Raw genomic sequence first — 12,474 nt, forward strand, 5'->3', positions numbered from 1 at the left:
GACTTTCACCTCTCTGCTCTGCATTTTGTTACGAGGCATCAGTTGCACCACAGTCACTCGTGAGTTGGATGATTGTGAAGAGATTGTGCACCAACACTGAGTACACACTTGATTTGCATTTCCTCCCATCATGTAGTTTGTACCTAATCAGACAGCAACGGAAATAGGTTGTACCTGGTAAGTTTTGGTGCTGGGGGCAAGGAGACAACGCCCCAGTAGGCCTTTAGCTCTGCCATTCTCTAACCCAATTTTCATCTGAGAGGTTTGCCCTGGGATAGTATGCAATCATGCAACTTATAATAACTCAACGTATCAAGCTTGATTTCCAACCCCCAACTTGTCTCTCTCTCAAGATTGCCTGTCTCAGTTAATGACACCATGGTCCTCCCAGTTGCTTACACCTAAAATCTTGGACTCATCCTAGAATTGTCCTTTTCCCTCTCTCTTCACATCTAACTCATCAGCAAATTCTGCTGGCTTTGCCTCCAGAATATTTCTTAAATCCATTCATTCTCCATCTCCCTGTTATGACCCTCATGCAAAATCCATCATCTCTCCCTTGAATTACTTCAATAGCCTCCAAACAAATCTTCCTTGTTACTCTGGATTTTCTTCCTCCCATCCATCAAAGAACAGCCTGGGTGATCTTTGGAAAATGCATATTAGATCATGTCATCTCCCACCTAATACTCTCCAGTAGATTCCTCCTTATGCTTTTAGAAAACACAAGCTCATTATCAAGAAAAGGTTCTGTGTGATCTGCCTCTTTCTATATCTTTCCATCCTCTTGCGTCACTCTGCCCCCACTCACCATGCTCCAGGTACATGTTCTGTTCCTTGAACACCACAGGGTTATTCAGCCTCAAGGCCTTTCAACCTACTGAGCATTCTACCAGAAATATTCCTCCTTTTCAAATGTTCAGAAAGCCGTTCCTTACCACCCAAACTACAGGGTCCGGCACAAATAATGCCCCTTTTTATTACAAAATCTTTTATTACAACATCATAAGCATGTAATTCTGTAGCATAACAATATCACACTCAAGCACACCATGTGACATTTTAGGTGAAATGTTCAAACTGCTGTCCATCTCGTGCAAGACAGTTACATACCCCACCAACCACACTCAAGCAGGCGTTACTTCTGCCCAACCTGTATATTAACTCTCCCTTCTAGTCACCATGAAACATGTCAGCCTACTTTATTTTCCTTATAGCACTTAAAATCATCAAGTTTAACTTATTTATATGTTGGTCTTTTATTGTCTGTCTTAGAACAACCTGCATTAGAACAAACTCATTAGTGCCTGGAAGAACACCTGGTTCAAAGGAGGGCTCAGCAAATAACTGTTGAACATAGGCCCTTGTGTCTTATTTTGCTTGTTTGTTGTGTGTATGGCTCACTCAGAGAATCCATCGTAGGGGAAGGAATGACTGGCAGGGCAGGATTGGGGCGGTCCCAATAGTACTACTAGGTGCCTATAGAAATCATTTTGAATTCTAATGTTATCCCTTTGAAAATACCCTTGTGGATTTAGCAGAAGGGCTGTGACCACAGTAGAGAGCTGGGCAAGGATTCTGGATCCTGCATGTTAGCCATCCCCAGATCTGCCTGGGCCTGACCAATACCAGGCCCATCTCTCCACAATGTCCGCACGCCCCCCTCTCCCTGGTTGCCAGGCATCCACCCTCCTCTGCCTTCTGTGAGGACACACCTCTTCTCTCCTCAGTTGTGCTTTCCCTCAGTGTGTCACATCCTCAGTGTGAACACACCATTATTTCTTACAAATCTCAGAACTCTTTCATCGAATCTCTCCAACTTTATTTTGGTTGAGGGCTCAGGGCAGGGGAGGGCTGCCCACATAGACTCTCCGTTGAACACAGATGGCAGGACTGAGCTTGGTGGGCAGGGGCAGGTGCATCAGGATATTCCTGCTGTGCAGCCTAGTAGTGCCCAGGGGGCCTTCCATGTACACCGGACAGGAATATACAGCCAGGCCAGCAGCGGGTGGCAGGTCATTGGTGCCTCGGGTCTGGGTGCTTACGCTGACTGGAGGCAAAGGGCTGGGCTGGCTGGAGGGACTGTCCTTCAAGGCCCCTGCTAGTGGGTCCCACTGGGCATTCCAGAGCTGTAGCCCAATCAGCAGCAGCCCTGTCTCTGGAACCGTGGGGTTTGGGCTATTCACCACCTGGGGGCGCCAGAAGCAAGTCAGTCAAGGTTAGGAAGCTAAGTGGCCTTTCTAAGGTGGGATCAGAGAAGATGGGTTACTGAGGAGACAAGATTACCAACAGGCAAGGTGGGATAGCTTTGAGGTGTAATCAGGGAGGTGGAGGGGGTGGAATTGGAAATGAAGGGGCTGCGGGAAGATACCTGGAGGTACAGAGGGTTGCTGTTCAGCTCCTGACGTTTATGGGGAAGATGATTGGAGCTGGAGCCTTGGCAACCAGGCAAATTCGAGCTGGGCACAGAGTTGTCCAGGGTGACTGTAGCAAAGGCAGCCTCCCAGCGCAATGCCAGCAGCAGGCGGCGCGGGTAGCAAAAGGCTGATAGGTGAAAGATGCGCTTTGGTACTTCAGTGCCTACACCCAGGTAGCGAACCAACAGCTGTCCACGGCGCGACAGCTGTCGCAGCCAGTGCCAGGGCGGCTGTGGCCCGGCAGGTGCATGGCGTCGCCAAGGCGGGGGTAGTCGGCCAGTCCAGAGAGCGTGGGCCACCGCTGCACAGCGTGGGAAGGCACATGGGGGCGCTCCCTTCAGCTGCTGCAATAGGCAGTCAAGGTCCTGCTGCAGCGCCTTCACCAGCTGGCTCAGTTCCAGCACCTCGGTCTGCAGGAAGCCCTCCAGAGGCCGCCCCTCATTTAGCCTCATCGCCATCCACCTGGTGCCAGACTGGTCTTGGAGAGTGTTCTCGGTCAGCAGAGCCTGCAGCGACTCCAGTCTCCTTTTGGCTAGAACCAGGCGCTGTGGTAGCCGACTTTCGGTGAGCCGAGAGCCTCCCCGAGGCACAGGCACCCAAGTGGGTGAACTCCGTTGCAGGGCATTCAGGAGAGCGCGACTCTGACGTCGCAATAGCCAGGCCTGGGAGCTAACGCTCAGTCCACAGATCCTGGGTTCAGGCAATGTGGACAGTAGGTGCATCTGGGCCTTGCATTCTGCCATAGCATCCAGCTCCTCTAGCTCTGGGAGGTGGAGGTGAGGGGTAAGGGACAAAGTCTCTCCCCAGTACAGACCCAAAGGAGTAGGCCTTCCTCTGACACTATAAGCCATCACCTTATAACTATGTGAATATTGTACCCTCCTACCCCTTTGTTGCCAACGCTGTTCACACTCCTAGGAGGGCAGCACTACACTGTGCTGTTCCCCACCCCAACACATATACCTGGCAGATGCTTACCTGGGTTGGGCAACAGAGTGGCCAGAAGATACTGGGGTGTGTGTGGTTGGTCCGAACTCCCCTTGCTGGGACTCAGGCAGGAATGTATGAGGCTAATCATGGACTCCCTGTCCTTGTTGTCTCCCAGAGGACCCCCATAGAACACCAAAGCTGAAGATGAAATCAGAGTCCCTCAATTCCAGCCCCTCCAGTTTCTACCACTTCCCAAACCAAAGTTATAAATGATGTCCTGGTCTCAGTACTCCCACCCCTACCCCTTTCCAGGCGCTCCTGGGGGCTGATGACTACATGGGGGCAGGAAGGGTCTCACCAGCCAGCTCCTGCATGGCAGCATGGGGATTACTAAGGCTGGCCCACAGCTGGTCTTGAATCTGAAGAACCTGGGTCAAGGTCACTTGACTCCTGGGGGAGGGGAGCAGGAAGTAGGCTTTCAAAACTATCTATATGCTGAGGACTTGCATCTTTCTCTCCAGCCCAAACATCTCTCCTGAGCTCCAAACTCATGAGGGTTCACTAGTCATTGACACTTGGTGACCTCAAATTCAACTTGCTTTCAATAGAAATCACCATTTTCCTCAACACCAGCCACCCAATTGTTCAAGGATAAATCTGAGAGCCATCCTTGACTCTTCTTCCTCACCCCATATTTATTCTCCCTGCTGTGACTACCCTAATCCCTATGACCATGATCTCTTCCCTTGAGACTTCCACAGCCTCCTAAAACTGGCCAGTTCTGTCTGGTCCATTCTCCACACTGAAGACAAGAGTGATTTTTCAAACAGAGAAGTAGGACCACATTTCTTTCCCTACTTAAAACCCTCAGTGGCTTCCCACTGTCCTCAAGATAAAACCAGGCCCCTTACCATGGTCTTAAAGGCCCTTTACCACAAGCCTCACTTTTCCCACTCAACCCCTAGCATGTCCACCTCAGGTACACTGCTGGCTTCTCCCTCCCACTAGTTCCTTCTGCTCAGAAAGGACCCATCTCCACCTGATCCGCCTCTGTTTTCAAGACTAAATTCAAAGTGAGATCCCAAAGTCCTTGGAGAAGTTGTCCTTGGCTTCCCCCTGCCCTCACACTTTGGTGTTCTCCAGATGTGAATCCCAGACCCTGTGGAAAAATACTCAGCATTTGCTGTGTGACTGAGTGATGAAGCAGGATGGTTGGGCCTCTCACCAGCGCCCCCTGTGTGCCTGCAGCTTCATTCCATATTGCTGCCGGTGTAGCAGGAGGCTGTGTAGAAGGATCAGGGGCAGTGTCCTGGTAAGGGGTTGCACGTAGGGTCCTTGCTGGGCTAGCTCCACACTGTTGATCAAGATGTGGCCCAGCTCCAGTGACTGCTCCCAGAAAACAGGCATGCAGTGCTGAATCAGCACAGCTAGAGATAAAGGAGAATGCTGAGTCAGCACAGCACAGTCACCCTTCCTCCTCTAATCTGATTCCCTTTGTGGAGGTTTGGGGGCTGGCTCCTCACCTGGTAAAGAAGCAATAGCCTCTGCAGACACAGTAAGCCAAAGACGGAAACCTCTGTGGACCACATTCCTACTTGCAGGTTGGGCTAAAAGCAGTTCTAACTCCAGGTCCGAGACCACTAGGGTACAGATGTGGGGCTGAGTTTAATCAGTGGGTAAAGAGGGTCAGACACAAATCTAGGGATCAGACTTGAGGCTAAGAGGTCAAGAGTCAAATACAGGGGACAGGCTGGAAGCTAGGGGATTGCCCATGAAGCCTGAGAGTTCAAGCTTAGGCCCAAGTGTAGGAAAAGAGTCCTAGAAATGATCTCTTGGCAGCAAACCCACCCTTGGCTCCATCCAGCAGCCCCAGCAAGGGCTGTAGCAGTTCTTTCGGCCAGTGAGGCATCAGGTGACAGTTCTCCAGCACCAGCCAGTGCCCTTTGTGCATTGCCTGGCATAGAGTGCTGACCACATAGGAAACCGGGTCCCAGGCCTCAGAGCCCAGGGCTATCACCTCCAGATGCTTCTGCCCCTGGGGAGCACAGACAGATGTCAGAATAACTCAGAGTGATCCTAGAGTGACCCAAGGGACCCAGAGTAATGCTACGATGACCCCAAAAGTTCCAGACTAATCCAAACGATCCATGAGACTGTTGGGAGGCTCAACCCCCACCCCATCCCAGTCCATAGGAGTCTGGGTACTCTGTAGCCAAGAGGCTTGGCTCAAACCTGCTCATGCTGTGCAGCCAATTTCTGGATGACAGTCAGGGGGTGCAAGATAGCTGTGGGGTGACCAGGTGGTGGCAACAAGATTAGCAGGGGCTGAGTAGCCTGGCTGTGTTCAAAGGGTATGGTGGAGGCACTCAGGTTCTCATCCAGGGGCCGGCCCAGAAGGCTGGTGGTGAAGTCTGCCAGGGCAGCTGCAAGGCACTCAGGTCTCAGCACACGCCATAGGATCAGCTTTTGGAGGAGGCTGAGTGGATCAGGCCCAGGCCCAGGTGCAGGCCCCAGCACTGTGGATGACAGTGACAGGTAAGCCTGCCAAACACTGGAGTGACCTGCCAGGGATACACGCAGCCCAGCAAATTGGGGCAGCAGTTCTAACATTCCACATTCATGCCAGGCCCTCGGCCCTAGCCAGGCTGGTCGAGTCACACCTGGAACTTGCTTGCTGTAGCCTATGCTGGGAGAGGCTGCCAGTCCAGGACAAAGTGCCAGCCTCTCCAGATCTGGTGCCTTCCTTGCCACTTGCAGCAGAGCCAAAGCACCCAAGGCACCTACCAAGGGTATGTGGGTCAGGCCCAGTGCAGCTGCAGTGCTGCCCAGCAGCTGGCGGGTCAGCTGTGTTTTCAACTGTAGCAGATGGCTGGGCAGGTCCTGCCCCTGATGGTTCTCACACTGTTTCATGCTGTTCAGAGCCTGCTTGGTGGCTGCCAGCCAATTCTCTGGGCCCATACGGAAAGGTAGCAGCAGGTTCCACAGTGGGCTAAGGGCCTTGATAATGGCCATTCCATGCTGGACCACACGCCGATAGGGTGCCCACAGTACCATCTCCTTCATCTTCTGTTCTTCTAGCTCCTCATAGTGGGCATGCAGCTGACATAGCTCTACCTGTGTCCTTAACATGTTTCTCAGGATCTTGGCTGGTTTCCGATGATTTAGGTTCTGAGACAGTAGCATCAGCAAAAGCCGCTCCTGCATACAGTCATTGTTGCATGGATTTGACCCTTCCTGCCACAATCCCCCATCATCTTGACTCTTCTCCACCCCCACACCTGGCCCCTCCGAAGCTCATCCCAACCTATAGAGCAGCACCCCGAGCACCTCAGCAGCCTCCATGGCTTTGCAGGTATCCAGGGCTCTCGTCTTGAGGTCCTGCCAGTGGATCTCGAGCTCGGGATTCTCTGTGCACAAGATTTCATGCAGCATCTGTTCTTCTAGGATGTCCATGTTCAGGCCCAGATCCAGCACATTCAGCCTCTTCAGCAGTTCACAACCTAGTACTTGGGGTCATATGGGAAACACATAACCTCTTCCCCTTGGCAGAACCAGAAAGTAGGGTGCACAGGGAGTATGGTTCCCTGCTATAGTCCTGAACCTACTCTGGGCCAGATTGAATGAAGCTGGGGGCCTAGTATGTCACAAAGCTGTGCTGGCAACTTACCCATTGGGCCTCACCTTTTTCCAAAGCACTGAGGGGGAGGTTCGTGCTCAGATAGAGACAGAAGCCAGGCTGAACTTGGGGTGGGCTCAGCTGCTCCCGCTGCAGTAGCCATTGCAGTTCTTGGCACCCTAGGCCCAGTTCCATGTTGGTTAGTAGCACAGGCAGGCCTGTGAGGGGGAGGCAAGGACACACTACCCACCATGCCAACATGTAGGATCCCCATGCACAAAATGAGCTCCTCTGTGGATAACAGCAGGATTCTTTCAGGGCTCTTCAATAGAGTTAGTGCCTGGGATGAAAGTGGGAGCTGAGGTCAGACTGGGGTGTGAGAAGCCTATGGGGCCACAGAGTGTGGGGAGGACAGGAGGAGGATATGGTGGGTGGGGGCCAGTTCTTACCATGAGCAGCTGCCTCCAATAGCTGAGGACCCAGGTCTGGGTTAGAGCCTGAGAATACACTGAGGTAGGGAATGGGCAGAGACTGCGTCTCAGAGGCTGGCCTTGACTTCTGCCTCTCTGTCTCATCTTCCTTTTTCTCTTGCTCTTGTTCCTCTTCCTTTTCCTCCTCTTCCTCCTTTCCCCTTTCCTCTGACTTCTGCTCTTTTATCTTGTCCTTAGCCTCATCACTCTCTTCACTATCATTATCTTCCTCTTCCGAGTCCTTCTCTTTACACTCTTTTTCTTCACTTTTCCTGTAGCCCTTCCCTGTGCAGAAAGATGCAGAGGAGCTATTCTCAGAGGAAGAATTAGCCTGCTAGGGAACACCATTCACCCATGGGCTCCATTTCATGAGGGAAGTCCCTTAAGTCCTTTGTGACTCAAATTCCTTAGCTGCAAAATGAGGTTGATATCACTGAGTCCCTCAGAGTGTTACTGTGAAGAAGACATGAAGCAATACATAGAAAGCACTCCGTTGGCACTTAGTAAGCAGTCAATAAGTGTTGGCCATCATTATTATTACTCTAAAATTCCAGGGAGGGGTTCTAGTCACCCCTGAACTTAGCCCCCTTTCTGCCTTTCTGTGGGTTGACAAGTCAGTGAATTTCCCTTTTTGCCTAAGCTAATCTGTCACTAACACTGAAAGAGTCCTCACTAATATAGAAGTCAGTGCTTATAAGTGAAAGGCCATAAACTGTGGAATTAATCATGGGCAGCATGGTGGACACAGATGTTTGTCTAATCAATGGCTATCTCAACTCCTCCTGCTTTGCCTTCTCTACTGCAGGAGCCAGAAAATAGAAATACGTATTATTTAAGTATTAACAAATTTAATAATTTTTTAAAAGATTTTATTTATTTATTTTTAGAGTGAGGAAGGGAGGGAGAAAGAGGCACATCAATGTGTGTTGCCTCTTGTGCACCCCCTACTGGGGACCTGTTCTGCAACCCAGGCATGTGCCCTAGACTGGGAATGGAACCAGCGACCCTTTGGTTAGCAGGCTGGCACTCAATCCACTGAGCCACACCAGCCAGGGCAAGAATTTTTTTTAAAGTATGAAGCATTTAAGAAATGGACAAGTGGAAGCTGGTGGGTCTACAGTTTGGTATGTTCATTTCTTATTGTTTAACAAATGACCACAAGTTTAGCAGCTTAAAACAGCACCTACTTACTATCTCAGTTCTATAGATTAGAAGCCTAGCACAACATGATTGGATGCTCTGCTCAGGGTTACACTGGGCTAAAATCAAGGCATTAACTGGAGCTTGATTCTCCAAGGCATCATCTGGGACTTGGGACCTCTTCCAGGCTTATAGTTTCCTTTCTTTCCCTATAGCCACTATATTTTCAAGTCAGCAATGGTTCAGTTCATTGAATCTTTCTTGTGTTTCAAATCTTTTTTACTTTCTCTTCTTTCTTCCTTTCTTCTTAGAAGGGCGCAGATGATTAGCCCCACCTAGATAATTCAGGATAATATGATGGGGGGTCCAAAAACCCCCCAGAATTATCTTCTGGAGGTCGGGCCCCTTGTTGTATAGACTTCACCTGCTAGGTTAGTGTTCTAGGGACCCATCTGTATCAGTGTACCAGCTGGCATTGTTGTGAGAGGCTGCATTCAGCTTCAGTTAATTTTTTTTGAAGACTCTTTCAGCACATTTGCCCATTTCATGATGGGTGATTTACGAGTGCACCTGCCCATACCACTCAATGTTCAGCAGTTTTTCAAAAATGTCTTGACCCCCCAACCCGTGCCTCACCCTCCCTATTCACCCAATCTCTCCCCGAGCAACTTTTTTTTTATTTCCCTGATGAAAAAACTCCTCAAAGGGAAATGTTTTGCAGATGTGGAAGAGGTAACAAAAAACAACAGAAGCATTAAAAGTCATCAAAATCAAAAAGTTCAAAAACTGTTTTGAGCAGTGGAAAAGACATCTTGATAGGTGTATTATATCAAATGGAGAATACTTTGAAGGTGACTGGAGTTTAAACAAGAATAAATACACAATTTTTTATAACTAAATTCCAGGTTTTTGGGGGTCCCCCCTCATATCTCTATCTTAAGGTCAGTTGATTAGTAACCTTTATTACAAATAAGTCACCATTTGTTTAAGCCATGGTAAGTTGGCTTTTTGTTACTGGTAGTGTGAGCATTTCTAAATGATAAAGCAAATAGGGTGTGGGGGAAGCAATGAAGGTTTTTCTTCTCCCTACTGGGAAGGTGGCTGGGCTATGTGGTAGATAAGAAGCTGTCTTAGGTCATGGGACTTAAGACCATGTGCTCCCTGAACTTTAGTAGATTTAGGAGAAGATATTGGAGTGGGCTGGCTACTTCTGTACCTAGAAGGGAGAAACTTTAAGCAAATTCCTTTATGTTCATATCAAGCAATTTCAGAACACAGATGATAAGATACTCATGTACCTGTTGCTTTGTAAGAATTATTCTCTACTTCATGTTGCATGGGATAGGAAATTATGGGCCACTGAAGGAGCTTAGAGAATCAGGAAAGCCTCACCCCAAACACTTTTCTGTCTGCACTCCCTACTTGATAAAGGTAATAGTCTCCTTCCCTCCTTTGATTTGGATCCATCCCAAAGCAATAGGGGCTACATTCTATGGCTGATCAGCCTTAGCTCACTAGTAAGACTATTTTTTTTAATATATAGCTCTGAGGTGAAGGCCAAGATTTAGATGGAGGACAATTACACTAAAGCTTAGTGGACTTGGTGGACCCCCAGAACCAATGTTAAGAGACAGAAGCCAGAAGGTATGGTTTACATTCAAGAATGAGAATGTACCAAGATTTCTAGCATTGATTAATAGCTAATAGAGTTCTTATAAATGAAATCTTCAGGGAAAAGATAAGATATATAAGGGGATTATCCAGAAAATTCTTCATCTGGTAATAAGTGATCTGTGTTTACTTAATTTTAAGGCAAATCCTAAGCCCCCAACAGAGTCCAATAGGACATGGACATCCAAGGCAGAACAGCTACAAACAGGGGACTCCTGCCCAACTGTTTCTTTCACAGATAGCCCTGGGGGCAATGGGCAAAGAAAATTATACTATTTATCAGAGTCCAGGGCAGCCGAACTGGCTGTCCAGAAATTCTATAGCCAGTGAAATAATGCTAATCATTTGCCTTACTATCTCTGTCTGACATTTTATAGTACATGCTAGAGAGTAATATAGAGTATGTGTTTCTTACCCTGTCCCAGTTTCTAAGCAGGAAGTTTATTGTAATTGTCTTTATCTGATTTTGCTTCACTTTGCATATCAGGTATACTGATATGGTGAGATGGCATGTAATCTATCATAGGTTATAGAATCATGAAGAGACTTCCCTCTAAAATACAGGCATCGGTAGACATGTTTTGCCTTCCCGTACAACTGTAAGAAGGAATCACAATTAATCTCAAAACAAAAAAAACAACCGGAACTGCCAGAAAAATTGAACTGTATTGAAGTCCAACAACCAAGGATTTAAAGAAAAAATATGCATCCAGATGGGTAGGAGGGGCGGAGACAGGGAGCTGGGGGTGGAGAGGACTCGATGTGGAGGTGGCAAGGCAGCAGCAAGGAGGCAGCAGTAGCAGCCAGATGAATGGGTGGCCCCATGTTCACATGTAGCAGATTAAAACCAGGAGGGGAAACTGGGGAGCTAGTGATCCCAGCTCCAGGCCAGACCACACAGCCCAGGGTTCCAGCACTGGGAAAATAAAGCCATATAAACTCTGGCTGTATAAATCAGGAGTGGTTGGGTAGCAGAAGAATCTGCTGGTTCCTCAGGAGCGTCTGTTTAAAGGACCCATAGGGTCCTAAATGTATGCAAACCCCTCCACTTTGGAATTTAGCACCAGGGTAATAGCTAGAAGGGTGCCAGTCATATACAGGAAGTTGGGGGGAGGGACTACAAATGGTATGAGTGCCGAGCAAGCAGCAAGGTTCCCTCTCTGACCCCTCCCGCACATACAGCGCCACAAAGCAGCTTAGTGGGCTGCCCCATCCTGGTGAATATCTAAGGCTCCACCCCTTATAATGTAACAGGTGTGCCAGGCATGGGAATCAAAGCAGCTCTACTTAATATACAGAAACACAGGGGGCTGCCAAAATGAGGAGACAGGGAGATACGGCCCAAATGAAGGAATGGCTCAAAACTCCAGAAAAAGAACTAAGTGACATGGTAATAGCCAACCTATCAGACGCAGAGTTTGAGGCACTGGTGATCAGGATGTTTGGTGAAATGATTGAGTATGGCCACAAAATAAAGGAAGAAGTGAAGGTTATACAAAGTGAGATGAAGAAAAATCCACAGGGAACCAATAGTGAAGGGAAAGAGGCTGGGTTTCAAATCAATGATTTGGAACAAAAGGAAGAAATAAACATTCACCCAGAAAAGAGGAAACAAGAATTCAAAAACAACAAGGAGAAGCTTAGGTACCTCTGGGACAACTATAAATGTACCAACATCCGAATCATGTGGGTGACAGAAGGAGAAGAGGAAGAGCAAGAAATTGAAAACTTATTTGAAAAAACAATGAGGGAAAACTTCCCCAATTTGGCAAAGGAAATAGACATACAAGTCCAGGAAGCACAGACAGTCTCAACCAAGTTGGACCCAAAGAGGGCCACACAAAGACACATCATAATTAAAATGCCAAAGGTTAAAGATAGAGAATCTTAAAGCAGTAAGAGAAAAGAATAGAGTTGCCTACAAAGGAGTTCCCATAAGACTACCAGCTGATGTCTCAAAAGAAACTTTGCAGGCAAGAAATATTCAAAGTGATGAAAAGTAAAGACCTACAACCAAGGTTACTCTATGCAGCAAAGCTATACATTAGAATTGAAGGGCAGATAAAGTGCTCCCCAGACAAGGTAAAGCTAAAGGATTTCATCATCACCAAGCTCCTATTATATGAAATGTTAAAGGGACTTATTTAGGAAAAAGATGATCAAAACTATGAACAGTAAAATGACAACAAACTCACAACCATCAACAACTTAACCTAAAAAAACCCCTGGG

General features: G+C 48.1%; 1 protein-coding gene across 1 annotated transcript in view; it reads right to left on the reverse strand.

Moving 5' to 3' along the window:
* Positions 1-1,742: 1,742 nt before the first annotated feature.
* Positions 1,743-12,474, reverse strand: part of DNHD1 (dynein heavy chain domain 1) — a 70,039-nt gene continuing 59,307 nt past the window's right edge. Inside the window, 11 exon segments of the mRNA XM_024569348.3 lie at positions 1,743-2,189; positions 2,372-3,180; positions 3,396-3,545; positions 3,706-3,797; positions 4,573-4,774; positions 4,871-4,987; positions 5,196-5,382; positions 5,580-6,545; positions 6,675-6,853; positions 7,029-7,181; positions 7,413-7,718. Of these exon segments, the coding sequence (XP_024425116.2) occupies positions 1,839-2,189; positions 2,372-3,180; positions 3,396-3,545; positions 3,706-3,797; positions 4,573-4,774; positions 4,871-4,987; positions 5,196-5,382; positions 5,580-6,545; positions 6,675-6,853; positions 7,029-7,181; positions 7,413-7,718 (3,512 nt within the window). The 3' untranslated portion in view covers positions 1,743-1,838.

The sequence above is a fragment of the Desmodus rotundus genome, chromosome 5, assembly GCF_022682495.2.
Source record: "Desmodus rotundus isolate HL8 chromosome 5, HLdesRot8A.1, whole genome shotgun sequence".
Taxonomy (NCBI): Eukaryota; Metazoa; Chordata; class Mammalia; order Chiroptera; family Phyllostomidae; genus Desmodus; species Desmodus rotundus.